We start from the raw sequence: 25957 nt of genomic DNA on the forward strand, positions 1-25957 counted from the left end.
AAAACGGCCGACGTTGTTACCTTTTATTAGTGTAATTTGTCCTATTAACCGTTTCCCAGCCACCACCTTATAACGGCTCTAGCGGCTATCGGATCCTCCGACCATTTTATCGTTTCCTGAATAATTCGATTAATATCAAATGATATTCCTATCTCGGGATACAAATGATACGAGTATCGCTTATGGACTTGTGGATATAAATGGTGCTCGGATCTCTTATAGACTTGTGGATATAAATGGTGCTCGTATCTCATGTAGTCTTGTGGATACTAATGATGCTGGTATCTCTTGTGTCTCTCACGAATTACAAAGGGATGAGAAATTTAGCAACGTCTTTGGTTATCAAAGTATGTTTTGCGATATAATGAACTTAAAGATATGGAAAAATTCTGTTATCTATCTAAGGGTGGTACGGATACGTAACTTAATGCAAAGCATGTCCTCGATAGGGTATGAGTATAAATCTTCTTAAAACAGACATAACAATTTGTCAGATAAAAAAACTAGAAACTGAAGGAAGACCTACGCCTCGATGAAAGTTCTTCACGGTGAGTGACTCACCGATCGAGATTAATGAACGTGCGCCTTATAGGCGCCGGAAAACGACGAAGCTTCTTAAGGTCGCTGTGCATTGTCTCGCGTGAAAATCGCGCCTTTAAAGGAGGGTTTAATAAGCGGTAGATCCTCGGACATGATATTCTTCTGCGGCTAGAACTCGTGGTTCTCGACGTCGCTGAAGACAAGTTCCATGCGAGGATTCGTCAGCATTAATTGCTTGCAGAAGTTTTTGTTACTTGAAAAAGTGTGACCCGCTTCTCAATGTTCGGATACATTGGAAATTGTATAAAAACAGTTACGAGAATTGTGGGAGACTTGGAAGAAATATAGAAAGTACAGAGGGCTTGTAATTTTTAAGTTAAGGGAATAGCTTAGCAGCCAGCACGTTCGTGCACCTTGCCCGCTGATATAAAAGAATGCATCCCTGAAACGAGCAATAGAGGACAGTCTCTAATTACGGAGATAAGGATCCACGTAAAAAAGAAGTTAAGCTGAAACGTTCGAGGAGGTTCTAGCTTCCGTTTCATGGAGAGAAGGCCGAAGAAAGGAAGAAGAGAAAGGCCTAAAGCAGCGCTAAGGCGAAGGCGGGTGCGCGTAAATACACATACACGGCGCATCATAGTTAGCCACGGTGATCGTACGTCGCGATACCATCTTTGCCTTCTTCCTCTTCTTCTTCTTCCTTTCGTCCTCGTCTCGTTCGTCCTCTCGCGCCTCCACGGCTACGGGATTGCATAACCTCACCTTGCCGTTAAACGTGAAACAATGCTCTTCGCGTGAGACAGCGCGAGGTGGCGGAGATACGCGATCTCGTCGGTGTCTAAACTCCCGAAGCGGAATACACCGCCGAATACGGAGACCCGTTTCGTTTCGTCGCGGCTCTTTTGACGAGAACGAGCCTAAGCGGACGCTAATGATTCACGGCGACTAGAACGCGACGATGATTTCGCGAACAGACATTTCGAGCTAACCAATCCGTGACAAACGAGCGGCTACTGGGTGTCGAGGCTCGTTACAGCTCGCGATCACTGATTTCGCGTCTTGCCTGGCGGCTCGATCGGATTAATTAAAGAAGCATCCAGGCGACGCGTCGCTCTTCATCGGCAATCCTTGCTTCTAAAATTGGCTGCTAGACCATTGCTAGATGGGTAATTGGTAGACATATCTTGAAACTCTCTTCGTTAAGGAAACTTTGAATTTTAAAAGGATATTCAGGTGAAACGTTTACAAGAGTGCTGCAGAATATATTAGCTGAAATGTCAAGTGGGGTTAGATACAGAGAAATGAATACTGCTCTCGGCTCTGCATTTGCATTTTGAATTTTGCACTTTGATGAGTCACACTTCGTGCAACAGTTCATTTGACAAACATTGTATACTTCTAAGACAGCCGTGTGATTAATCATAATTACCACTCGCTCAGTATTAATATTAAACTGACACCCGAAGGTATTTGAAACGTGTCTAAAATTGTGCTTACTAAAATTATATAACGTCAATTAAAAGTATGCCTAAAAAAAGAATTTTATCTGGCGCCATTCTTGAATCAAGAGATTAATCGTAAACCGATAACAGAAGTAATGACGGCGGGGAAATCCCATGAAGCTCATTGTGAAACGTAACATTTAATGCAAATCGTAGCCAGTATCGTTTAACCATCTCGAGCCGGCAGAAAACTCGGATTAGAAATCGAGCGTGTTTCGTCAGCGACGTCCACGATCAAGACAATATTTCATTTCCCTCGGTACCTCTCGGTCGCCCTCCATCTCTCATTTGCCCCATTGTTTTCATCGTGTAGGCTCAATAGATTCAGCAAACAATTTATTACGCCTACACCCGGGGCGCATCTATACCCTTATCAAAGATCGCTCGTTGCTCCTTGCAAACGATTGCTCCTTTAAGTCGAGCCTCCGACAACTTGGCTTTGACCACATGGTCAAACGGTGCCTTAGAGTACTTACACCTGCTGATCGGCAAATTGATCTCTTTTAGTACGCAAATTGTGACGAGAGATCTTTAGGGAGAATTCTTAGCAGACAAAGATAACTAATTCCTGACAATAGCAAATTTCTAAGGTATGACTATTAAGACACTAGATAGACAAAGTCCTAGCCATTCACATGTGGATGAGAAGGAATCTAATGTGTCAATAATTGACCCAAGAAAAATCTGTCCTACGAATCCTCCCGAATCGGTTCCGTAAGATGCCGAAACATCGGAAGTACTCTTCGAGGTGCACCGGGCGCGTGCAATTTTCGAGCGGTTTCCGCGGGTCGGATATCGAAGAAAGAAGAGGAACGAGGTAGCAGGGACGAGGAAAGAGAGGGTAATTTTAGCCGGGTTGCCGGTAATTTCACGCTTTTACTCGGCCAGGTTAGCAAGGCGCGGCTCGTTCTCGTGGAAAATGTCGTCCTCGCGGGCGCTCGTACTCGCGCGCTCCTCTTCCTCTCTCGTGTTCGGTAAAGGCCTTCCTTCGAGTGGGTGCACACACGAAAACCGCGAGACCGTACATTCAGATAGTTACGGGACATGACTTCCTCGCTCGCAGGATTTTATCGCCCTAGAAATCTGCTGCCGTGTGCACGAACACTTATGTAGTCGTGCATGCATACACGATGTACACACTGCTCGCACCGTTTCGCGTTCCGAACTTGCCGCTGCCCTAAGATTTGCGACTGTTCACTTGTTAACACTGTGTTCTTCTTGCTTGTCGCGCACTGTAGTCGAGGGGAATTCTGCCCATCATTCTATCGCTCTAGGAGCAAATCACTGAAATATGTTATTAGAAACTGTTTACGAACATGGCGTTTTAACACTTGTGAGTTCACTCTGGACAATCTGGTAATTTTATAGATAATGTGGAGATGTAGGAATATAGAGATACGAAGATATAGGAATACTGGGATGTTGAAATGTAACAGTGACCATGGGAGATGAGATATGAGTGAATTCAAACATGTGAGAATGTAATGAAGGTCTACAGATCTGGACACCCAGTGGTTGAACTTAAAGATTTGAGAACGTAATGATTTATATATTAGGGTCTGTACATAAATCGCTATGCTTTCAATTCACTTTTCATTTGTTTGTATCCTCAATTTCATTAAACTTAATTAAAGTTCGATTCACATTACCCATTAGGCATAAAAATGCTCGAGTTTAATTACTCCGATAATATCTCCATAAACCAGTTCTTAAAAAGATGGAAGTGACTAACGATGCCATCGAGACTGTTCATTATCTTTCAGTTATAGCAAAGTTTTCTGCGAACGATAGGAGGAAAAGCACAAGTTATCAACATTTCATAGGCGAGTGCACTAGAATACGATGCACCTCGTCAACTTTTTCCGCGTCCCCTGTCCGACACTCTTCCGTAACTGTACCGCAACACCTTGCAAAGCGTCCGTTCCTCACGGTGAAAAAAGAAACTTTATATCGCTCGTACAAGCGACGGCACCATTGAAGCCGGTGCCCCGTGTCTGTTTCTGGATGCAGGATATAAAACACAGAGGCGGAAAGTGCATGCGCGAACACGCGCATAATTTACCGTTTCACCGGTGCGGCGTCCGTCCATAGAATCTACGGCACGAAACTGGAATAGGTCGGTTATAAATTTCCCTTCAACCAGTCGGATTTTTCTCGCTGGTCATCGATCAGATATCATCGAAATTCATAAGCCGAGACCAGTTTTTTAACCGTGTTCGTTTTTTCTGGCGCGTACGGTAATCACACCGGCGATAACGATCGGGCACGGTCAGATCGGTGGTCGCCGAGGAATCCCGATTAAACGAAACCCGCGCGTCGGTATTTAATTCGCTGCGATTTTATCGCGCGAACACGAAAGATCATCGCCGAGAACAGCCCGGATGAAGAGAGACGGAGGAACGACGAGAGAGAGACGAAACGATTCTGCGCGATGATCCCCACGCGAATCAGGTTAGTGTACCGACGATCAAATGGAAATTTTCTTCTTGCTCAGGACGCTCTATGGTAATTAAGACCGGGGATTTCCCGGCTCAGATCGCGGATATACGATGCTTTGGTCTTACCGACCGAACGATAAGCCTTTATCTTTTCTTTGCGTCACACTTCGAGGCAGGAATAATGCATTCTCGCGTAGGGGTACGCCTGTGCGCGAGACGCATAATGCGTATCCTGCCTAGGAAAAGAGTGTCCACTTCATCATCCTGTGACACGCGGAGTCGGCAGCTTCGTACGGTGTCACTCTCGCGTGTCCTCGCCTAGCTCTTGGCTTCTTGTAATTTATTACCGTAAACACGAGCTACGAAGTCTAGTTTTTGCGGCGAGACAAGTCGTCGCCGATTTACATATGCAAGACATCCGCTGGGCTGCTCTTTGATTGCGGTTAGACCTAATCTTTGTGAACGTGCAGGGTGAAGGAGACTTCGAAAGGCAATTTTCAAGGTGATTTCGTATACAACAGAATCTTAAATAAATTGACTAAATGTCAACCCTCTCTAAATGGTCAAGCGTCTCTTTTTATCTGCGCCGTTAACGTTTCCAAGAATCCGTAACATAAAGTTGGTGCAAACATCGGAACGATAGAACACCCTTTCCCTAACAAATCTTTTAACTTACGCATGCTCCGAAACGTTTAATTACCTGTTCCTTTTTGTCGGACTGTTTAAGTACTACAAGCCTGTAGCTTCGCTTTTTGCAGCGCATTGGAAGGCAGCTTCAAAGCGTGAACGGTATTCAGAGAAACCAACCACGACATTTCCAAGTTCTCGACGGTTGTCCGTCGCAGGACGGGTTGCGCGTAACGACTGCGTTCCTGATAAAAGAAAACGGAGCTGGCTCGTTTATCAGCTAGCGGCCCGATATCTCAATCGGCTTTCCTTTTTTCCTCATCGCGCGAGAAACGTCGTGTTTCTGGTCGGTACGTGGTCGCGAATGCGACGCGGCTCTCGAGCGGGGTGCTCTCGAACGGAGTACGCATATGGATCGGGCTAGGTCGTTCGCCACCATAGGCCGAGCACTGTACATGGCGCACCGTGCTCCCAGGTTCCCGATTTCCGTAAAAGTCCAGAAACGCTCTCGCAGCCCATCGGAGCGCGAACTGAGCGCGCTTCAAATGGACTTTACGGTTTCCACGAACGAGAAATAAAGAGGGACCAGCCGACCGGTCGACCTATCGTGGCCTGGCGAACCAGTGTCTTACAACGTGTCGTTTACATCTTAATCTGTTCACCAGAGTCACTCCAGATTCCGAACAGATCGTTCGCGTTCAGTAGCCGCTTCTAGCCGCCGAGAACAAGCTGCAAACGATCTGGACAGGTGCGAAACTCCAGGTTGATCGACGCTATAGATTATCAGCTGCGTTTGTGGACGATTTAGGGATATGTCGATTGATATTACCGATCCGGTTCACAAGTAATTTAGTATACAGAGTGTACGATAGCGTACACATGTTTTAACATGGTATAATTTAAAAACTAAAATGAACACCGAGGTGGTATGCTGGTTGTTTTAAAGTTATACCCGTTCAAAATGACCACCATTAATATGGCTGACAGGTAATACTTTCATTAGCATCTCTTATTAATAGTAAAATTCAAAGTGGACATGCAATGTGTAAACTATAGAATTCATTCATACTTGCAACATGTCCATTTGAACTCCAACCATGCGTAATATCGCTTAATTAAACTACCCGCATGAAAGTCGAATTCAGCATCGAAAAAACAGCATTGCTTATACGATGACGTAACAGAAGGTCCAGAAGTTGCATAAATACACGTTCGGCGATTAAGAGAAAAGTCGAAGAACGTAATCGAAATGATCGGACGGATGAAGACGAGCATCATTTTTTTCTATGTACGGTTGCAATTTAAACGCAGTCAGAACGCGAATGTAAACGTGACCGTGGCTTAGTGGGACGCTGACCACGGCGTAGGAACGACCCAGGGGACGAGGATCTACACCTCGATGAGCACAGCACGACATTCTCCTTGCCCCTTGCCTCCCTGTTCCCGGTGGTCCCTCGTTTTCTTCCTCCGCGGCCGCTACCAAGAAGAAGGTCCCTTCTCTTTCCGTCTCTCTTCCTCTCGCTTCTTCCCGTACCCCTTCTTGCCTCTCCTTTCTCCCTCTTCCTTCCCCTCTATCTCTTTCTCTCTCTTGTCCTGTCTCCGCTCATCGTCCTCGAGCGCGTCCACTACGATTGTCCGGTAAACCATGGTACGAACCGCTCACCGTGACGAAGGTATCCACCTACAAACGAGGACTTATTCCGAGAGAGCAGCTCGTGGAAACTCGTGAATACGGACATGGGAATTGACTGGGCCTGCTTACTCTTCTTCTTCTTCGCGAAAAAAGTGCACTTGGTCCTTGCGCTGGACCTCTTGCTTCAGGGAACTTGATTGCGGTAGACCTTCAAACGATGTGGTTAGGACCTCGCAAAAACTAGTGCTGATCGGTACAGGATTATCAGAATCGTTTGAAGCAAGATAGCGCATCCCTTACTAAATCTGACAACCATGTTGGTACATGAGCTGGACGATACTCCACTATTTGGTGAAAGATTATCGAATGTGACCAACTCCTGAGTTTTGGACTCAGAGTTCGATATAGCGAATAGAGAAGAAAAGGTTATGGTGAGAATATTTTGGAGAAAGCACAGGTTGGTATAATCGGGATATCATTTAGTGAAACGTCAGCTCCGAGGCCGGATATTATTCTTTTACCACGATCTAACGAGGTTGAACGAGCAAGGAGGTACTCGTTGCCGCGGAGGATGGCGCGAAGCGATGCGAGGCATGCTGGAAGTCAGGATCAGTTCCTATGCATGCGATTGCATGCGGATGAATAGGGCCTTTGTGTCTTGCGAACGACAGCCAGTACGATATACAATAACGGTTCCCTAAGATTTCTCACGTAAGGCAGGATCTGCTTGTAGCAGAGATGTGGTTCAACGTTTGCTCCGGCGCATCTGCATTTTATCATAAAAGTACGTAAACGACTAACGGGATCCCCTTTATCCTTCTATCCTTTCGATTTTCTTCTTCATTGCAAACTATTCTTATATTTACTTCATCGAGTAAATTAAGAAGCTTGCAAATCACTTTAGAACAGTGTTATCTCGTGTCATTATTATGACGAGGTTTAATTTTTTATTGTTCGTTCTATTGTTCCTTATCGATATTCTTTTTTGAAATCGCAGTGGCGCGAAACATTTTGTTTTCACGAAACACAATGGAGCACGTGGCCGGCGTTCGTTTGTCGGCCAGAGGAATCTTAATCGGAAACGACGATTATCGCGAGCGTCATTGCGCGGTCGCATGCGTATCTCATCGACCAAGGCTCTTTCTCTCTTTCTATATATACGTGTGTATCGAGTAGGCGAAAAATGGACGGTTGAAATCGAAACAGCGTTTTACACCGCGATCACGTAGCGTATACAACACGGTGACGCCGCTGCGACAGGCGGAATAGGAGCGCGGCAAAGCGGCACACACGCGTACCCTGTCACCGTTCTTTTGTGCCGGGGCCATTTGTTATTTTGTACATATTCATAACGCCGTTACATCATCGTGTACCGATGCATTCTCTCCTGGCCGTTTTCCCTTCTCTCTTTTTCCCGTTTCTCTTTCCACCTGCACGGACGCGCACAACAGCTCGTGCTGGTTACTGTTCATCGATACCTGTGCTCAACTTGAATTTGTAAAAAGGGACCGATATAGAACTGGCAAACGAATCGATCATATTTCTCTATTTCGAACTACTTCAGAACTTATAGGTGCCGAGATTTCTGCGAGCTTTCGGATATAAGAAAAGTGCAACATTAATCAAAATTATCCTGTCCATCATATTTCTTAGTATACAAGTTTACCGTGCAACATAGACATTCACTCGGTAAGTGGACAGCAGCAAAGTAAAAGGACAGCAGTTCGTCAATGGACAGTTATTCATTCGCTGCCATTGAAATGTAGCTATACATTCGTCATACGTATCGCTAGTCACAACCGTCCGCCAACAGGATTTTATTGGGTCTTTCGGTTCTTACGAGTTCACCCTTTGGACACTTCCTTCAGAAACAGAACAAAACGGTACAAACGATAAACAAAACGAAGGGTCCGTTGCACCACTGGGGAATTTCGTTGTTGTTAAGGTGGCACTGCGCATCACCGATGCCAGGCAGGAAGTGGGAATCGCCGAAGCAGCGAAGGGGCCGGTGCGGGGGAGTAGAGAGGCACGGGGAACAGGGGAACCGACGTTGCATTGTGGGAGTAAGCGGGCGAGTGAAATAAAAAAAAAGAAACGCATTATAGCATTATGCGAACGAACGGGGCACTAGTGACGCATTTACACGGCTGTTATTATCCCCCTTCCACCCTGGACTAGGTAGGAAACGTAAGTATCTATGATACCTGTGTACGTTTGGAACCTGATGGGACCACGTATGGAAAACGTCACACATGTCGTCCGTTCACGTGCGTCTTTGAATGCATTAATAAAGTCTGATCGGATTTGGATCCTTTGCTTCGGTGATTCGACCGTTCCCACGAATGGCTGACCGGCCCATTGGGAATTGGGTTGTCGACCAACGGTGCTTCAATCTAGTTGCAATTGATGACTGACTGCGGCTTGTTTAGAGCACCGATTTCTATCGAGAGTCTCCGATGTCTTCATCGTTCGATTTGAGGCTTTTGCATCAGTCTGATATTCCTCAAGAAACCATCTGTACATGTTCTTATTGTGATCAGTACAATATTCAGACTTCTTTCCTCATATTTGAAAACTTTGTCAGAGATAACCTCGCAGAATGCGCCGATCAACCGCGTGCAACTATGAACCGCTCGTTAACGACAAAGATCAATTAAATACCCCTGTTTAAATCCTCCAGCGCGTTCAGAATTCGGAGTATTTTGCGTAGAAGCGTCCCCATTTCCCCGGCCATCGATTCGTCGCTGATTGCTGCCCGTTGAAAAACCCTTGGGCGATTTGCAGCGGGCGGCGGTCGCGCGGTACCGATGACGGATTAGTTTGTTACGGCTTTCGGCTTACGGAGGGCGCAGGTAGGCAGTACCGATACGCGTGATTATTTATTGTGCGGACAGATTGGATCATTCAGAACACGCCGACGGGGGTCCCCTGTCTGTATGGACAGGGATCGACCCGCCACCGGGAATATAACTCGATCCAACGAGCGATACGCCACGGCGATATAACCTCCAATTTTGTGTCAGCGACGATCTGCGCGGGTAGGTGGCTGACCAAACGCGATGATTGACGAAATAACTTCGCTTCATTTTCTGCTGCACGTTGCATCTTGAGCAACGATGCTTAGTTAGATGCTGTACATTTTTAGACTTATGAAAATTCTTTATAGAGATGACTGTTTTATAAGTTCAGAAAGTAGGAGATATGCAGCATATTAAATATGTAATTTTTTAAATTTTCTCTGAGCTTTGTACAATCGATAATCATTTTATTTGAGTAACAATTTAACTGAAGTCTAACATCTGAGAAATTGTTGCATAGAAGAATGACGTTTGAAAAATATGATATGAGAATAAATGCATATAAAATATGTGAAACGATACCCATCGAATAGATTACATACAATTGATTGAGAACTGATATTGTCGCACGGATGAAGTTCATACGGTGAATATACAACAAGAACTTCCTAAAGGTATTTTTAGAATACAATAGCAGGAATACAATTAGCAATCAACCTCATGGCAACCGTGCAGTTCGCATTCGTGCACACCGATAGCGGGTGTAGGTTGAACATGCGTAAACTGGTTTCTTGATGCGTTTCATTCGAAAACAAGCAATTATATGTAGATAAATATCGGTAGCCGTTGGTCAAACGGAATGTGTTAAAAACGTAAAACCACGTCAGGTGGCTTATCAAAGCCGGAGAAATTACGACTGAAGTCATTATCGGTATTGGTTTCATATCGCGTTATTATTACGGTAATTATCATTACAAAGAATAATGTAACTCTACCGCTAATGGAACAGTTAACCTTCAAACAATGTAAAATTTCTCGAAGTGTTCTACAAATAACTTTTTACACATATTTTTTTGAAATGTTCACTTTGACCTGTTTATTATTTTAAACGAGCGATTCTGGAGCCAGACATTTATTCTCAGTACCTCGATATCAAGGTGTTAACTTTTGTAAGAATCTAAAAAACTGTGGAAGTTCCAGCGGGTAGTTTCAAAGTGAATCAGACCGAGCTTCTTTTTCAAGTTCATGTTATACCTTAAGAAACCTTCCGAAAGTTCTGTCGCACATGCTTCCATTGTATAACTGGGTTAGAACTACTTTTAGCAAAATTATCGTTATCGGCGAGTATTATCAAGTCAAGGACTACATTTTTCCAAGCACCAATTATACTGTCCATGATATACACACATCACGGAACAAGGACTATTGAAAGATAAAGAAGTGGAGAAAATTGGTAAAAGATACCACTCACGAAGAACAAAGTTTCCGAGTGGATGCCTTGTAGGTCTGAAGTAGAATCAGAATGTATGGTCAGACGTCAACGAAAACACGTCGTTAGATACAATGGAAATATTTAACTCGTCTTGTCGCTTCAATTAACCCATCTTCTTAATGAAGTTAATATCTCAGTCTCTCACTCTCAATAACAGAATTATTTAAAATTGCAAAACATTTTCAATAATAATAATTTCCAACTATTAAAATTGCGAACGAAAATAAAAAAGTGTATAGATTATAAATAAGCAAATAGTGAAAGCTTCATCAAAATAGTAAAAGATCACGACCCTCCGGTGAACCTTCCTCACCACGTTAATGATAGACTTTACTTAAAAACTGGCTAATAGAATTCCTTGAAGTTCACAAGAATTTAATGAAAGAACTCAACGTACCAACACACCCCACACAATTTCCCCACGCTTCCAAGCATCTTACGACAACCTGTTCCTCAGCAGAGTAACGAAGAACAGCTGGCCCACGAAGAGACCCGGGATCGCGGCACGAATCGGTGGGAGCGTTTTCATTTAGACGTAGATTATTCCTAGATGCCTCTCATAAATATTAAACAGCGTGCTCGCACTCTCGAATTCACGCAGGCGAAACGTTGCCGTACTTTTTTACTCTGATACCTTGTCCCGGCTGCTGCAGTACCCCTTTTGCTTCTTCCCTCCTTCACGCCCCGTTCACCCTACAGCGACGATCCGTCGCTCATTGAGTATGCATCGTCGATATCGACAGCAGCGGGAGCCTCATCGTTTAGCCGACGGCCACGACGGAAGTCGGTGCTGGTCCGGGGACGTCAATCATGGCCCATGCTGGGACAAAGAAATAGGAGAAAAAAATTTGGCATACCGCTCTTTTTGTATATCTATTTATACTGTGGGAGGATGAGTGTGTTACAATAGACACTTCAAAGTTTATAGATTCTATGTCTCTATGTCTCAGATCATTGTACTTTGGGTCTACGCTAGATCTCTAATTTTCTAGATCACTATATCCTCCATTTTCTGTATGTCAAATTCTTGTATACAAGATTATCTCCCAATTCTTACATCTCCAAATTTTAATGTGCCCAGATCTCTATATCTTCAAATTACAGCTCCTAGATCTCTGCACAGATCCCTATACTCTGTCGACTTAGACTCAAACCCAGATCCTAGACCCAGACCCTAAATCTCCAAATCCTCGTATTCCCAAAATCCTGTATCTCCAACTCTAGCTATCTCCACCTCTCCAACTATATCTCCAAAGACTAAATACTTGATCTCTAAGCACCCATATCCCTATATCTCCTCATCCCCAGATTCCCACACAATGTTCTCGAAATCAGAAGCCCACCCGTAACAAGAAAGAGACGGCAAAGGTTAAAGCGTGTAGGTGAGAGAGGTTGAGAAGGAGGTAGGTCCGTCACGTCAAAACGAGTTCATTAAAACCGCAGTGCGGGTTCGTCTAACCTCGAAAGAAACGCACCACTCGCGGCCCCGGCATTGTTTCACGTTTCGTACAGGCGGATCGGTTCGCTTACACACACAAGTAGGAACATTCAGTTAACACAGCGCTGGCGAGAATGCACGTACAGGCGTGCGTGAGTTGTATAAGATGGCCGTGGACTTTAGGTACGTACGGTATCGGCCGAAAAATATGTTGCTGCTACAACACCGTGTACTGGCTTCCCTTCTCCCGGTTGGTTGGCGAGCGTGCGCCCGGCGTGGCGGCGCAAATAAATCTCTTTCTAATTGCTCGCGGAAAAAACGTGGACGTAGGTTGCTCGCGGGGGATGGCGCCCGACAAAGGGCCAGCGCTAAAACCGTGTCTCGAGCGTGGTTTATTTCGCCGGTCGGTCGGCACTGAACGGTTTTCGCCGGTGCTACCGCTTTGTTTATTGATATTTACAACCGGAGTGACACGCGAAACACGTAGAAGAAAAGAGGGTTTCGGGCTGAGAAGAAACGGGGTTGTTCGCTTTTGTCCGCGGAGATTCGCTCGCGAGTTACGCCTGTTTTTTCGCCGTTTAGAGGCAGTCGTGTCGGCGTTCTCTCGTCATAGCACGACGCAGGTGTAGATTCTTCGGCTCCGAGAAACGACAGAGCGTTTTTGCGGCCGGGAAACCGCTTGTCCGCAACGTGACCGCGACACGAGCGTATTTTCGAAGAAATTTTGCGGCTCAATTTTTCCCGACGGTCGATCGACCTTTTTGATTTCTGCCCCGACATCGATTATCGTGATCGGTCTAGCCGCACGAACGCGTAGAGACATCCCCGGCCGGACGGCAGCAAGAATTTCAGGCAAAAAACGCGCACGGTCCGCGGTTCGAAATGTATGCAAATGCGCGTGACGAGTCGGCACCGCCTCGCGACGGAATACGTAAGTACGAGCTGGAGGAAGAACGGGAAGAAGAGGAAGAGAAAGAAGCGGCGTGTGCGGACCCAGCTTAACGCCGATGGCCACTGAAACGCCACGGTGGCAAGCTGCTGTTATCTCGTTTCCTCCAGCACCCTAAAGAACACGCGCTTTACGCGTTCATGTCGAACGTGCAAAAATAACGCGCTCGGTCGCTTGCATCCCTCTGTAGCAAGGAGTTAATGGGCGGTTATTACGGATGCATCGAAAATGTCGAGGAACGGGAAAGAAAGTGAAAATTTCTATGAAAGTATAATAAAGCAAAAATGCAGTTAATTCGTTACGGTCGATTAGGTGATAAACTCTCAGTCAGTGTGTGTTGAATGATTGAAGACCTAATCTTGGATCTACTCCTTGACTCTGTTATAATTACGCGGTACTTATCGGACTAATTATCATTCATAGTATATAATATAAGTACACGGTAAAGCTTCGAAACCTTAACCTGTAATAACTCAAAGGGAATAGAGTACATACGATACTGTGTAAGATAGTTAATATCAAATCGTAAATAATGCTGTTTTATCTGATGTGTTCTTCGTGACTCTGATCTAACCCTCTTGTTCCCTTCGGACGCTTTCTTCTTCTTCTTCAGCCTGCGGCTCGTTGCTCCACGGAACCGACTTAGCTAATTAAAGTAACCGTACGGTTTTTGATTGACGCCCAAGGCGTAAAAAGTCGTGGACGCGCGAACGCACCGGCACCCAAGCGTCCGTCACCGATTGCGCAACCGCCGGAACCGAGGGTTGACGAGCAGTAGAAACGCGGCTTACGTTTTTAAACGTCTTCTCGTTGCCCGTCAAACGCGATTCTTATCGGTTTTCAGGGGAATTACGCTGTTTCGTAGCTTGAGAACGAGACGCCCGTGAATTTCCTTTCAGCGTATAAATTCGAGCTAATAGATTCTTTTCTATCTAAAATGGAAACGGAAACGTCTACCGTAGAAATCTTTCTCTCGATAAAACTCAACAACATTATCACGATAGAGATCCCAGATATACTTCGCTTCTGCCACATAGTAATTCCTGAATATTCTTCTACTGCGATAAGTTCATGTACAAGGTTTTCCAATTTCCCAGGAACATTGTAACCTCTCAAATAGTTGCACCTCGTTAGGCCTCTTTAGACTCGCACATTATAATTCATGTTTACCCTTGTATGTTAATCTTCACTCTCAGAAGACTCCGAACTTTCCACATTTACAAAAATCATGTGCTCTTCTCAAATTCCCAAATTTAGAATATTTTCGGCATTGCATATCGAACATTCGATCTTCCAATCACTGTCAAAAGTCGTAAAAACTCGACATTACAGGTGCAGTAAAGTTGCCTGGATGCAAAGAGACACGCTGTCACGCAAAGAGAAGGGAGAAAGGAAAAAGAAGAAAATTTCCTCTTCCTGCAAGTTTTCACGAGAAGGGTTAACCCGCAACGGTTCATTCGGATCGCAAAACGCATGAAACTCTCCTCTCGCGTGCAGCCTGAGCTTACGTAAGATTGAGTAGCTCGTCACGTGCACGCAGCGCACGTATAGATCGCGCGAAGACACAAAAAAATACGCCGCATGTGCAATCCCAACGGTGCGGCACACGCGCATTAGTATCCGCTGCACAAGCCGAACTCTAGGAGGCAGGCAAAGAAACGATGGAGTTACGAAACCGAGCAACTCCGTTTTTCTTTTTTTCCATCTGTTTCAACCCGGTAGCGACGATGCGACGTATTATGTACAATAGATTCCTGAAACCATTCTGTCGCACAATGTGTCCCCCTCCACGTCTCTGTGTTGCATACTATTCGCGTTGGGAAGCTTCCAAAAATATTTCACCTTGCAATTGTAAAAAAAGATGCATTCAGAGGTCGTTATGAATAGAAATACAAAAAAATAGTATATCTATTCGGAAGAGGGTCGAAGAGATTTAAGGGTTCGCAAAAATAATGTTCTTAAAAGCTATGAATTATGTGTTGTAAATATTGAAATAAATTTTGTTATCGCGTTTGAAATTACTGTCAATTTTCCTCCTATTAAGGTTGCCGGTAAAAAATATGGGACGATATGGTTGTCCTTCCCCCGCGCAAGGTACGAACACGCGAAGCATGTATCATTACAGGCGCTTCGTACTTGCAGAAATTTATATCAGAGTCTGTAATTATCGGATGTTTGACGGACGGAAGGACAGCGACAACAGAGACAGTGAAAATTGCTGGCCTCTCCTGAGACCAACGTGTCTCGGGTCCACGTTAAATAGTACATCAACCTGAGCGACGACGAACTTCTTTTTCTTCTTCTTCTTCGTCCTCTTCCTCTTCTTCTCCGCCCTTTTTTCCTCTATAGCGGCTCTCTCCCGCCAATAGCTACTGACAACTCGCGAAACGAGTTTCACCTGAACGGTCGTTCTTTCGATTTTTGTTGCAGGTGAAAATCTGGTTCCAGAATAGAAGAAGTAAATATAAGAAGATGATGAAGGCAGCACAGCAGGGCGGTGGAGGCGGTGGAGGCCAACACGGCAGCCTTCTAGCCGGTGGAACCGCTCTGCCTGGAGGACCATCCCCTCAACCAGGTCAACCAGGAAGTCTCATGCAAGGAGGTGCGTTTCGTCTTCATCGTTTCGTCGATAACATACCGCGTCATAAAAATGCTTCAAACCGATCTAACTTAAGACGCACACGCGTCGCGAAACTAACGAGTATTAATAATCATCCCCGGCATCGATTTCGAATCAAACACGATTTTAATTATCCCCAAGATACGAGGCTAGATCAATCGTATTGATGGCGAACGTGAGCCTTAACGAGACACGTTCCGCGTACGAATGAATGTTAATTGGGATGAAACTATGCTGAAGTGGTAGCAGAAGTTCACATCGTTCTTATCCTTGAACACGAACACAACTCGCGAATATCCAGTCGGAAGATATAAATCAATTAGAGATCGTTACGACACCGACAGAGGACCGTTCGACAACCTTGCCGATCCAGATCTTAACTTGATTTCGAGACGCAACTGGTTCGACACATGCGTTTGCGGAGCATTCCTGAATTGCAATTTGCGAGTGTTATTAAAATTGAGCCTGCGGGGTCCCGTTGGATCGTGTAGGTGCAAATACCATGATATCAGTCTGACATGTTTATAAAAATATCAGCATTTGAATTTACAGAAATCAAGAAATACAGGAATACAAAAATTAGCTTCTCAAGTATTTACACATCTGAAGATGTATATATCTGTAAATATAACAATCTGATAAAATAGAGATCTAGATATGTAAAAATTCAGAAATGTAGCTATCTACATCACAAACCCAATAACCAAAGGAAAGTTTCGTTACATAATCCAATCAATAAAACGAATCGCTAAATACTACTAGCTGATTCTCCACTGATATTGTGTTCCGTGTGCCTCCTCGAATAACAAGTTAATCCGCTGCTCCCAATCAAGAATAATCACAGTCGATGAATAATCGCACGAAATGTAACGGTTCCCCCCATTCGAAAGGTAAGTCGAAAGTCTCAAGCATCGATCTCGAATGTTTCAGGTGGCGGAAGTTCCGTGTCGGGTAGTCCGACGACGGGTTATCTTGGAGGCATGGGAGGTGGTGCAGGGGGTCACACCCCCGGCAGTTCGAGCCCCGGAAGCGAGATGTCGCCTCAGCACAACGAGAGTCCACCCGCACCCTCTTGGCCGGGCGAGATGAAGCACCATCCGCATCCGCACGCGCCACCACACACCCACCACCACCCCCATACGCCTGGACACCATCCACCGCCTCCACCACCTCCACCTCATCACGCGGGTTACATGCCACAGTACTCCTGGTACCAGGCGGATCCTAATCCCGGACTACTCACGTAAGTACCACTTTTGGACAATGTTAAGCATCTGTTCTCTTTCGAAAAATATTACGTAAATCACATTTCTTTATGGGGGACTTGTGAGACTCATATTATTATATGAACTTCAAGGGTATTATTATATGAGCTTCATTTAAAAATCGACTGATTTATTATTTTGTAAAAGATCACGTTTTGCTTATTTTCCGTATTAAACCTTTCATGTTTCATTCTGGTTCTGGGGTCCAAATATGAAATTTCATTTCTTTCGGATATTTTTTTTGGGAGAATGAGAATCCAATACGTTCCCCAATTTTCATGGAAAGCAAGGGGTTGGGTTTTAATGGTTCGTTCGCTTATGGTGTTTTTCAGGGTGTGGCCAGCGGTTTAACGAAGACGTCGTTCGAGCTGTGTTCAGGAGGAACCTCTTCGTAGCACCGCGGACGTGCCAGCGCCCCTGCCTCAAAGTGTGAATACGTATAGCACCTGTCGCGATGGAATTCGCGTTCGATGTTAATATTGTTTCTATTCTATTAACGAGAACCGCCTCGAACGATCCTACGGTCGACGATCGATTGTTCGCTAGGAAACTATTCACCGTCGTAGCAAAGTTAGAATACGGATCGTCAAAGACGAAAACACACACGGTCGCGTATCACATCATCGAATCGTGAGATCTAATGCTGCCTAACGTCGAACACGGCAAGAGCCGTGAAACGCGTAGAATCTCCTGTCGAAGATCGTTCATCATCCGAACCGGACAAACTAGGTTAACCGATCTAACAACGCACCATTATCATCGTCGAGAACTTGATCCGATGAAACACTGACCGGTACGGAGTTCCCTTCGGTTCGTTAAATGTCAGACTATCGACTATCGAATCCGTCGGCGTCACAATTATCCTGTGACCAAGGCTGTTTTCGGACCACGATCTTTTCGCGTCCATCGAAACCGATCCTCCGTAAATGTCAATCTCGTCGATGACGTTAGGTCGGTCGATCTCCTGTGACAGTTGGCCAATCGAACTGGCTGACCCACTTCGTGCTGGAAGCTGCGATCCAACGGAGCGAGAAGAAAGGGACAGCGAAGGAACGGACGAAGGGAGAACGGGAGAGAAAGGGAGCGAGGAACGTTGCAGAAACTCGTGGCCGTCGAGAGTGGTCGTTCCTCAAGGCGGTTGGAAGTAATGAAATCCTAATGACATTTTCGTGAGTCAAACGATCTCGGCAATCACGGTGGCGCGGCGTAATCACCGGTCCCTCCTTTCCGGATGAAGCAACAGAACCTCCTCCGAAAAGGAGCGGAGTACGCGAGCGACGCGCGTGCGATTTTCGACGGATCTCCAGGAGGATGGGACAGTAGAAAAATCATTATCCCGAGCGACGACGACGCGACGGACAGCTGTGACGTGCGTGTTCATTAAATTCAGCTCGGTGTTTCGCGCGTGTGCGTGCAGATCGCGATCGGTGACACTCTCTGCCCGCGATCCTCTTCGGCGAACTCTCGGCTCGAAATTCCTCTTCTCTCCCTTCGTCCGTGACCGATCGTCAGCTTCTTCGTGCATGCATCGAAATGTTCCAGGTTTTACGCTGTTTTTACCGTTTCCCGTCAGCCATGCTGGCTCACCCTTGCCATCTTGCGTCCCGCCAATGATCTAGCTAGCTTTCAAAAGAGACACCACGAAACCGCAGAAAAAGACGGTTGCGGTTTGCGACCAAGGGGAAACTGGGAGGGTCGGTGAAGCCCCACCGCTGACCCAAATCCTCCGGCGTGTCGGTGCAACAATGGTCGTCTCATGAGAACGCGGTCTCGCACGGTTCCTTTACTTCCTGATTCTACCTTCTTTTTTCGCCTACGTAAATTGGCCAACTACGCGACGGAATTCACGAAATCCGCGTCGAGATGACCTTTTCGTCTGACCTTGTTTCTTTCGATCCTTCTTTATCTTCGGACAATGCAATGCAGAAATTGATATTCTCGATTTAATCTTCGATTGGGTCATAGAAACCGCAGTATGATTTCTTTCACCGTGAGCCTCGGTTCGTGACTGTCGCTGTATTGCGAAGCCAGATTCGTGTCGCTGGATATCTGGAGTAGAGTCGTGACAAAAATTCGACAACAATAACGTCGGTAGATTTTGAAACTAATTCGAGTCTCGAAATTATTTCAATGTTCCAGCCAAAAAAAGTAGCAGATGCGAGAACGGGAACAGGTAGGTTCGCGTGATTTCCATCAGAATTCCAGCGTCGCGATTCTAGGCGCCGTCGAGCGGCGACAATCGGGACGCGGTATCTGTCTCGGGGTACGCGGAGAACGTTTCAACGCGAGGATGACGACAACGATTCCCTCCGTGTATACTAATAAGTGCCGTTAGATTCGAGCGCGGAGGTACGCGGCGCGGAAACACAGTTGTTGCGTTTGGATTCGGTGCAATAAGGAGGCGTGTGCGTGTATAATTTAAGACGAAGCTCCCTCAGTTCCTAAATTGCGTGTAGTTGCGAGTGTATTAGCGAGAAAACAGCGTAAAACGTGTCGACGCGAACAACTGGACGAAAGCGTAGAATAACCGTTTTGTCCGGGAATTCGGATTATCAGTCGCCTCGAACGATTCGAGTGGGTCGCGATCGTCCGCTGTCAAGAAAGCAAACGCGATTCGGCTTTGTCACGCTTTCGTCGAGTTCGCGGAATAACAGGAACGACTCGACGGCGGAGCGGAAACGAACGCACGAGGAAAACAAAGAAAAACGTAAAGAAAAAATGATGGATGAGTCCGTAGAATTTACTAGCGTTACTAGTCTCGGTGCAAGTCGACGAGGATCGATCGGAGCGTCCCGAGGATAAAGAGGATCGATCCGCGATCCTCGAGTGCGTGTAAATATTGCACCGGGGCCCAACACACCCCCGCCCCTAGCACGTAAGTCGTCAAAATGAAAGAAATCTGTGTAAAATACGATATTGTGATAAGAGTGTAAAGAGATGAGAGAGAAAACCAGAGAAATCGTCTATATACATATAGGTTAAACAACACACGGCAGACCCCCAGTTTATCAATTTTATCGAGTACCCTTGTACGAATATAGATATTACGAGGACTAAAAATACCTTAATTATGATTACTATTGTATAAAATATGAATAATAACTAATTAATTCAATTTAAAACGAACGACGTATAGTTCATTCACCATCCCCATTCAATTCTATACGAAAATAAAAAGCTTGGATCTCGTGTTCCGGTGCTACCGATCGATCATATCGATAGTCACAGGAAAACTGCAACATGGAACGGATTTCTAATGTCCTGACGATAGCTACGAGTTCCTTTTTTTCCTTTTGCTCTTTGTTCACTGCTAGCGGACACCACCTGCCGCTCTAAAGCTGGTGTACGCATGCTCTACTTTTATGGATAACTGTACTCCTATCTAGCTTAAAGCGAAGCCATCGAGTATTTCATCGTGCAACGTCTACACGGTGTCTTGTAAAAGTCATTCCTTCCAGAAATTTGCGGAAATTGATGGCGGACGTCGTAGAATTCTGCGTCGCTGGATTCTCTTTTTTTGTAAAAGTAAGTAATAAATTCTGTTTGATGAGCTGTATATATTTAAACTGTAGATCGTATCTCCAAATTCTCATTTCTTAACCTAACGATGAACTCTAAAATTTAAGTTCTCCTTCCACCTTTCTCCATCAATTTCAGAAACAGTATGCTTTTGTCCTAATTCTCAAACTTGAAGAAAGAGTTTAAAATCCGTCGATTAATTTTGAATAAACTAATGTTTAAAATGTGTATCGAAAGTCAATCGACTGTCCAGGTATCATTCAGCATTCTGTCCACCTCATTGATGATGATAATGGTGACGTAGAGTAATGAGGCAATTATCTATCGAAGGATTAAATCGTTCGTTTATCCGAATATTGATTTTCACGAGACAAAGGCCACTTCTGGCCGACAAAAGCGGCCATGTTTCAGGCACTCAGTCGTTCGCTACGCGCGACTACGCTTGCTCGTCCGTGCGGGACCACCGACAGAAAAAGGTGTACCGATGTTCCAATGAATGCAGTGTGCGCGCCTCGCCGCGGTTTTCAAACGTAAACTTATACTCGATGAAAAGGGAGACAAAAAAACGAGGGAGGAGGCAGAGGGAGCGAGAGGGACGAGCATGGAACGACAATGCAGCGGCATAAAGTCTCACAAGACGCACGGGAAACCTCCTTGCAACGGGGGACAAAAACCTATAATGGACACAATGGTCGATGGATCTCGGCTGTGAGCCTTCGACTGGAAGGCGCCGGTATTCATTGTGGTGTACCTTCGAAAAGATTATGTCGAGTAGATGTTTGCTTCTTCGCCCCGGTAGCGATTCAGCGCGCTCTTGGAATTTGTGTGCCGTTTTTTCTCCTTTTTCGTATACACCGGAGATGGCGAGAAAGCGTTCACTCTAAAAAGCGCTATCAAAGATTTAGGTTAGGTTCAGGAATGCAGTATTACTTTAACGAAGAGTCTCAACTAATTTGGATAGTTAATACGCGTTGCTAATTTATGATTAAATTAATGAAAGTAGTTGTACGCGAAAGATTTCTACAAGTTCGAGAAATCAGGTCTGACAGGTTCATCGACGCACCGCATGTAAGACACGTTATCGGATTATGTTAGCCGTTCTACTAACCTGTCCATTTCATCTCCGTATCCGACACTATCGTCTTCCTGACTGAACCAATTTATACCGACACTTTGATATTCGTTAACATATCTTCAACAGCTAGTATCATACCCTGACAAAATATATTGCACTCTAGAACAAGTCAGGTTTCTTGGATATTTTTCTGTGAAATAACTCCCTAAAGTACTGCATGAAATAATTTATTTAGTAAGACATTTCGTACCTCAACTTCCACAATAGTGTAGATCATAACAGATCATAAATAGTACAACTTACACCAGCCAACTGTTAAAAGTCTATAATCAAATATTGTGTATACTATTCATTATGAAAAGAGGCCTCTTATGAACAATAATGTTTTTGTTAAACATAATACCCTTATAAGCAGAACACGATCTACCTCATAAAAAATGGCAGATGACACTGCGTTTTTTATTCACAGTAAATTTCATTCATCGTAAAAATCCGTTGACAGTCAGCGAGTAAAAGAATACCGCGTACACGTGTCGATATCAAACGACCACTTCCGTCTAATCAAATCCGTGTCAGAGATCGTGTTCCAGACAAATGCTCGAGGCCTTGTGTAAAGGCTCGTTTAATTCAACTTCCCTCAACATCCCCTTATTCTATTATCCAGGCCACCATTCCACCTCCTCTCGTTTAATTGCATTCCCGAAGATGAGATGCGAATCTACCGGGCGAACAAACACGAGGCGAGCAGAAAATTAAACTATTAAAGCGCTCGTGAACTCGAGTATCGCGCGTCGCGATCATCTTGGCCCTCCCTGAACGTAGGTGAGGAGAGGAACGCGCGGACTTCGTGTAGTTTCCCCGTTTATCGTTGCCGGAGATCGTGCCACCGGGTTGCCTCGACTTTAAGCAATTAGCATTTAACCCACATATCGGGCTTCTTGCCACGGAACCCGCTAACCAAAATCCGGCCGTGGAAGAAACTTACAGTAGATATTACGATATGTAACTCTCATAAGACTCAACTATGTGTGCCATCTAAATTACTTGTACACTCTTTCTTTGGGTCGGAATGAAAGTTGTAGCGGGGCTTGCAATAATTTGTTAATGGCTGTTTCGATTTCTCATCGTGCATTTCGATAGAACGTGATGGTAATATTATGTATGGTAGTATGAGGTTTAGTAGTGCAGCAATACGGCGCGTTGCAAGTACAAGACATTAGTACACTAGCAAGTGGTAATACAATCGGTGGTGATATAATGCGTGGCAGTACAGTGCGTGGTAATACGACGCGTTGGTACTACAGCGCACTGGTAGTCTAACGCGTAGTATTATGGTGCATTGGTGGTCCAACGCGCAGCACCATGGCGCACTGGTAGTCCAACGCGTAGTACTACGGCGCACTGGTAGTCTAACGCGTAGTACTACGGCGCACTGGTAGTCTAACGCGTAGTATTATGGTGCACTGGTAGTCCAACGCGCAGCACCATGGCGCACTGATAGTCCAACGCGTAGTACTACGGCGCACTGGTAGTCTAACGCGTAGTACTACGGCGCACTGGTAGTCTAACGCGTAGTATTATGGTGCATTGGTAGTCCAACGCGCAGCACCATGGCGCACTGGTAGTTCAACTCATAGTACTACGGCGCACTGGTAGTCTAACGCGTAGTACTACGGCGCACTGGTAGTCTAATGCGCAGCCCTACGGCGCATTGGTAGTCCAACGCGCAGTACTACAGCGCATTGGTAGTCCAACGCGTAGTACTACGGCGCACTGGTAGTCCAACGCGTAGTATTATGGTGCATTGGTAGTCCAACGCGCAGCACTATGGCGCACTGGTAGTCCAACGCGTAGTATTATAGTGCATTGTTAGTCTAACGCGTTGTACTGTGGAGCATTGGTAGTCTAACGCGTAGTACTGCGATGCATTGGTAGTCTATCACCTAGTAATATAACCTATAGCAGTACAGCGCACGATACCACTCCATATTGGTAATCCAATACGTACTACTCCGTGTCGTAGAATTCCTAGATAATTTATCGCGTGTTAACATCACACATAGTAGCGCAGTACACACTAATACAATGCATTGGCACTCTAACTCTTAATCTAGCGCAGCCACAGTGCGCTATCACACATGTAATAACACAATACATGATAATTTAACTGCCGGTAACCCGCAATGGCAACGATATAACGTGTAATCATTCAACATAGTTGCAAATGGGTCAAGTAATTATTTAAATATCATGGAGTCTGAATACCAATGCGGGTCACCATAGACTTGGAGCGCGAAATAGAAGCAAGTTACTGTGTCGATCATTCACTTGATACGAGAGTATAAGAACATGTACGTATCTGTTCGTTAACGTGTAGTCGAGTAGGAAAGAGAATTAGTATCGTGCAGGGGTCAGGAAGAACAAGCCACGACCTGCTAAGACGGCGAACGATATCGAATAAACAAACGAAACGAGTGGGAGGCGGAGGAAGTGGCGGATATTAAGGTCTTCGTGACGGAACTTGCCTCGTATTATAGCGAGCTAAGTGAGGAGGTCTCTTCGTCTGGTCGAACTAATTCTATTACTTCGTCCCTTCCTTCCACCACCATACCACTTCTATCTGTCGTGGATCGTTGGACCTCTATTTCGGACAGTTTGGATTGTCTTTTGGACAACTGACACAGCGGATTTCGTGGCCTACTTTTATTCTCCAAATCTACACCGAATTAACTTCAGTATGTCAGAAGCATCTTAACCATAAAAAACAATAATGTTCAAAAATTTAAAGGCTGATAAATTCAAGTTTGATCACATAACTCTAAAATGTAGACATCAGTCATCATTTTAAATAGGAGGGTAATAGAGAAGAGTAAGAAAAGTATAATAAAAAAAATCGTGTTTCAATCTCTTTAAGAATTCAAATAACAGTACATCGTACAAGATGAATATATTTCAAAGCAGAAGAGTATCTTGTCTCTTTCACAAGATTCTAATGAACAGTTAAATTCATCACTGTAATTCGTGGCACGAAAGCAGCATGCCAATAACAGTCTTTCAATCTGTTCATAAACGTCGTTTTCTAGAGCTGTGGTCTTCAAGGATGAACCCATTGGTTTTCATCGACATAAGAGAATTATGGGATTAGAACGCGCGAGGGTCGTTGAGAGAAAGATGGCAGGGGCAGCCAGAAGGTTAGGGGTTGCCCGACAATGTCGCGCAAACGAGCGAGCCACCCCATGCGCGAGACCGCCACGCCCTTCTTGCTGCGTGGAATCGCAAATTGGCACCCCAACCTGACCACCTCTTGATTCTTCCACCTAACTTTTCCTCTTCTACCTCTGCTGAGAGTTTTCCGAGCTGCGATATTCCCTGCAAAAATTTCATATATTTTCTTTTCATTTACAATAGTTGTTATTTATATGATCGTTTTTATGTGATGTCTTGAAGTTATATTTTTAAAATGGTATATTTCAGTCAGAACTACTTTAGAAATATTTCATGTTTGTACTCTGATCAATTCAGTTTAAAATTGTTATGAACTTAGTTTAAGTATTTTAATTTTTCTTTTATACGTCATACATGAAAATGAATTCTCCTTGGAATCTACAGCTACACTTCCGAGTGACTTCTTCAAGTTTTTATTGAATGATTCATAGTTCTGCATGGTGTATAATACCATGTTTAATTTGAAAGATCGTTTGATGAAATTGAAGAACTAAAAGATGGCGCCTTGTTTAAAAGAATCACGAATTATGAAATTGTCTATCGCTGAAAGTCGATACGGCAGTAATCGAAGCACCGTTATAACATACTGGTTTTTAACGACGAATTGTCGCGTCGCCTTCTGGACACATCCAGCTGGCGAAGTTGCACGGCACAGAAGCACAAAGGTCGAAAGGAAACGAACGCAGAACTCCGCCCAGCGTATCGTTTGTCTCACAAGGGTTGAAGCCACGTGGCGGAAAGACGCACGCGTACTCGTGAATCGAAGCAGGCGACTATAATCCGGCTTTATAATTCAACGACCGTCTATCGCATTTCTTGCGTCTTGTTTTCGCTGT

At 44.9% G+C, this 25957-nt stretch overlaps 1 protein-coding gene across 5 annotated transcripts in view; it reads left to right on the forward strand.

Annotated features, from left to right (window-relative positions):
* Dll (homeotic protein distal-less) overlaps nucleotides 1–20424 on the forward strand; it is a 77193-nt gene extending 56769 nt beyond the window's left edge. For 4 of the 5 annotated variants that reach the window (XM_076532294.1, XM_003704214.3, XM_012287634.2 and 1 more), the window contains exons 3-5: nucleotides 15848–16019; nucleotides 16968–17280; nucleotides 17635–20424. In XM_076532294.1, coding sequence (XP_076388409.1) covers nucleotides 15848–16019; nucleotides 16968–17280; nucleotides 17635–17653 — 504 coding nt within the window. In that variant the 3' untranslated portion in view covers nucleotides 17654–20424. Of the gene's footprint in view, nucleotides 1–15847; nucleotides 16020–16967; nucleotides 17285–17634 lie in introns of those variants that run through there. The other variant, XM_076532295.1, reaches the window with a different exon arrangement.
* Nucleotides 20425–25957: the final 5533 nt, after the last annotated feature.

This window comes from Megachile rotundata, chromosome 6 (assembly GCF_050947335.1).
Source record: "Megachile rotundata isolate GNS110a chromosome 6, iyMegRotu1, whole genome shotgun sequence".
NCBI classification, from domain to species: domain Eukaryota; kingdom Metazoa; phylum Arthropoda; class Insecta; order Hymenoptera; family Megachilidae; genus Megachile; species Megachile rotundata.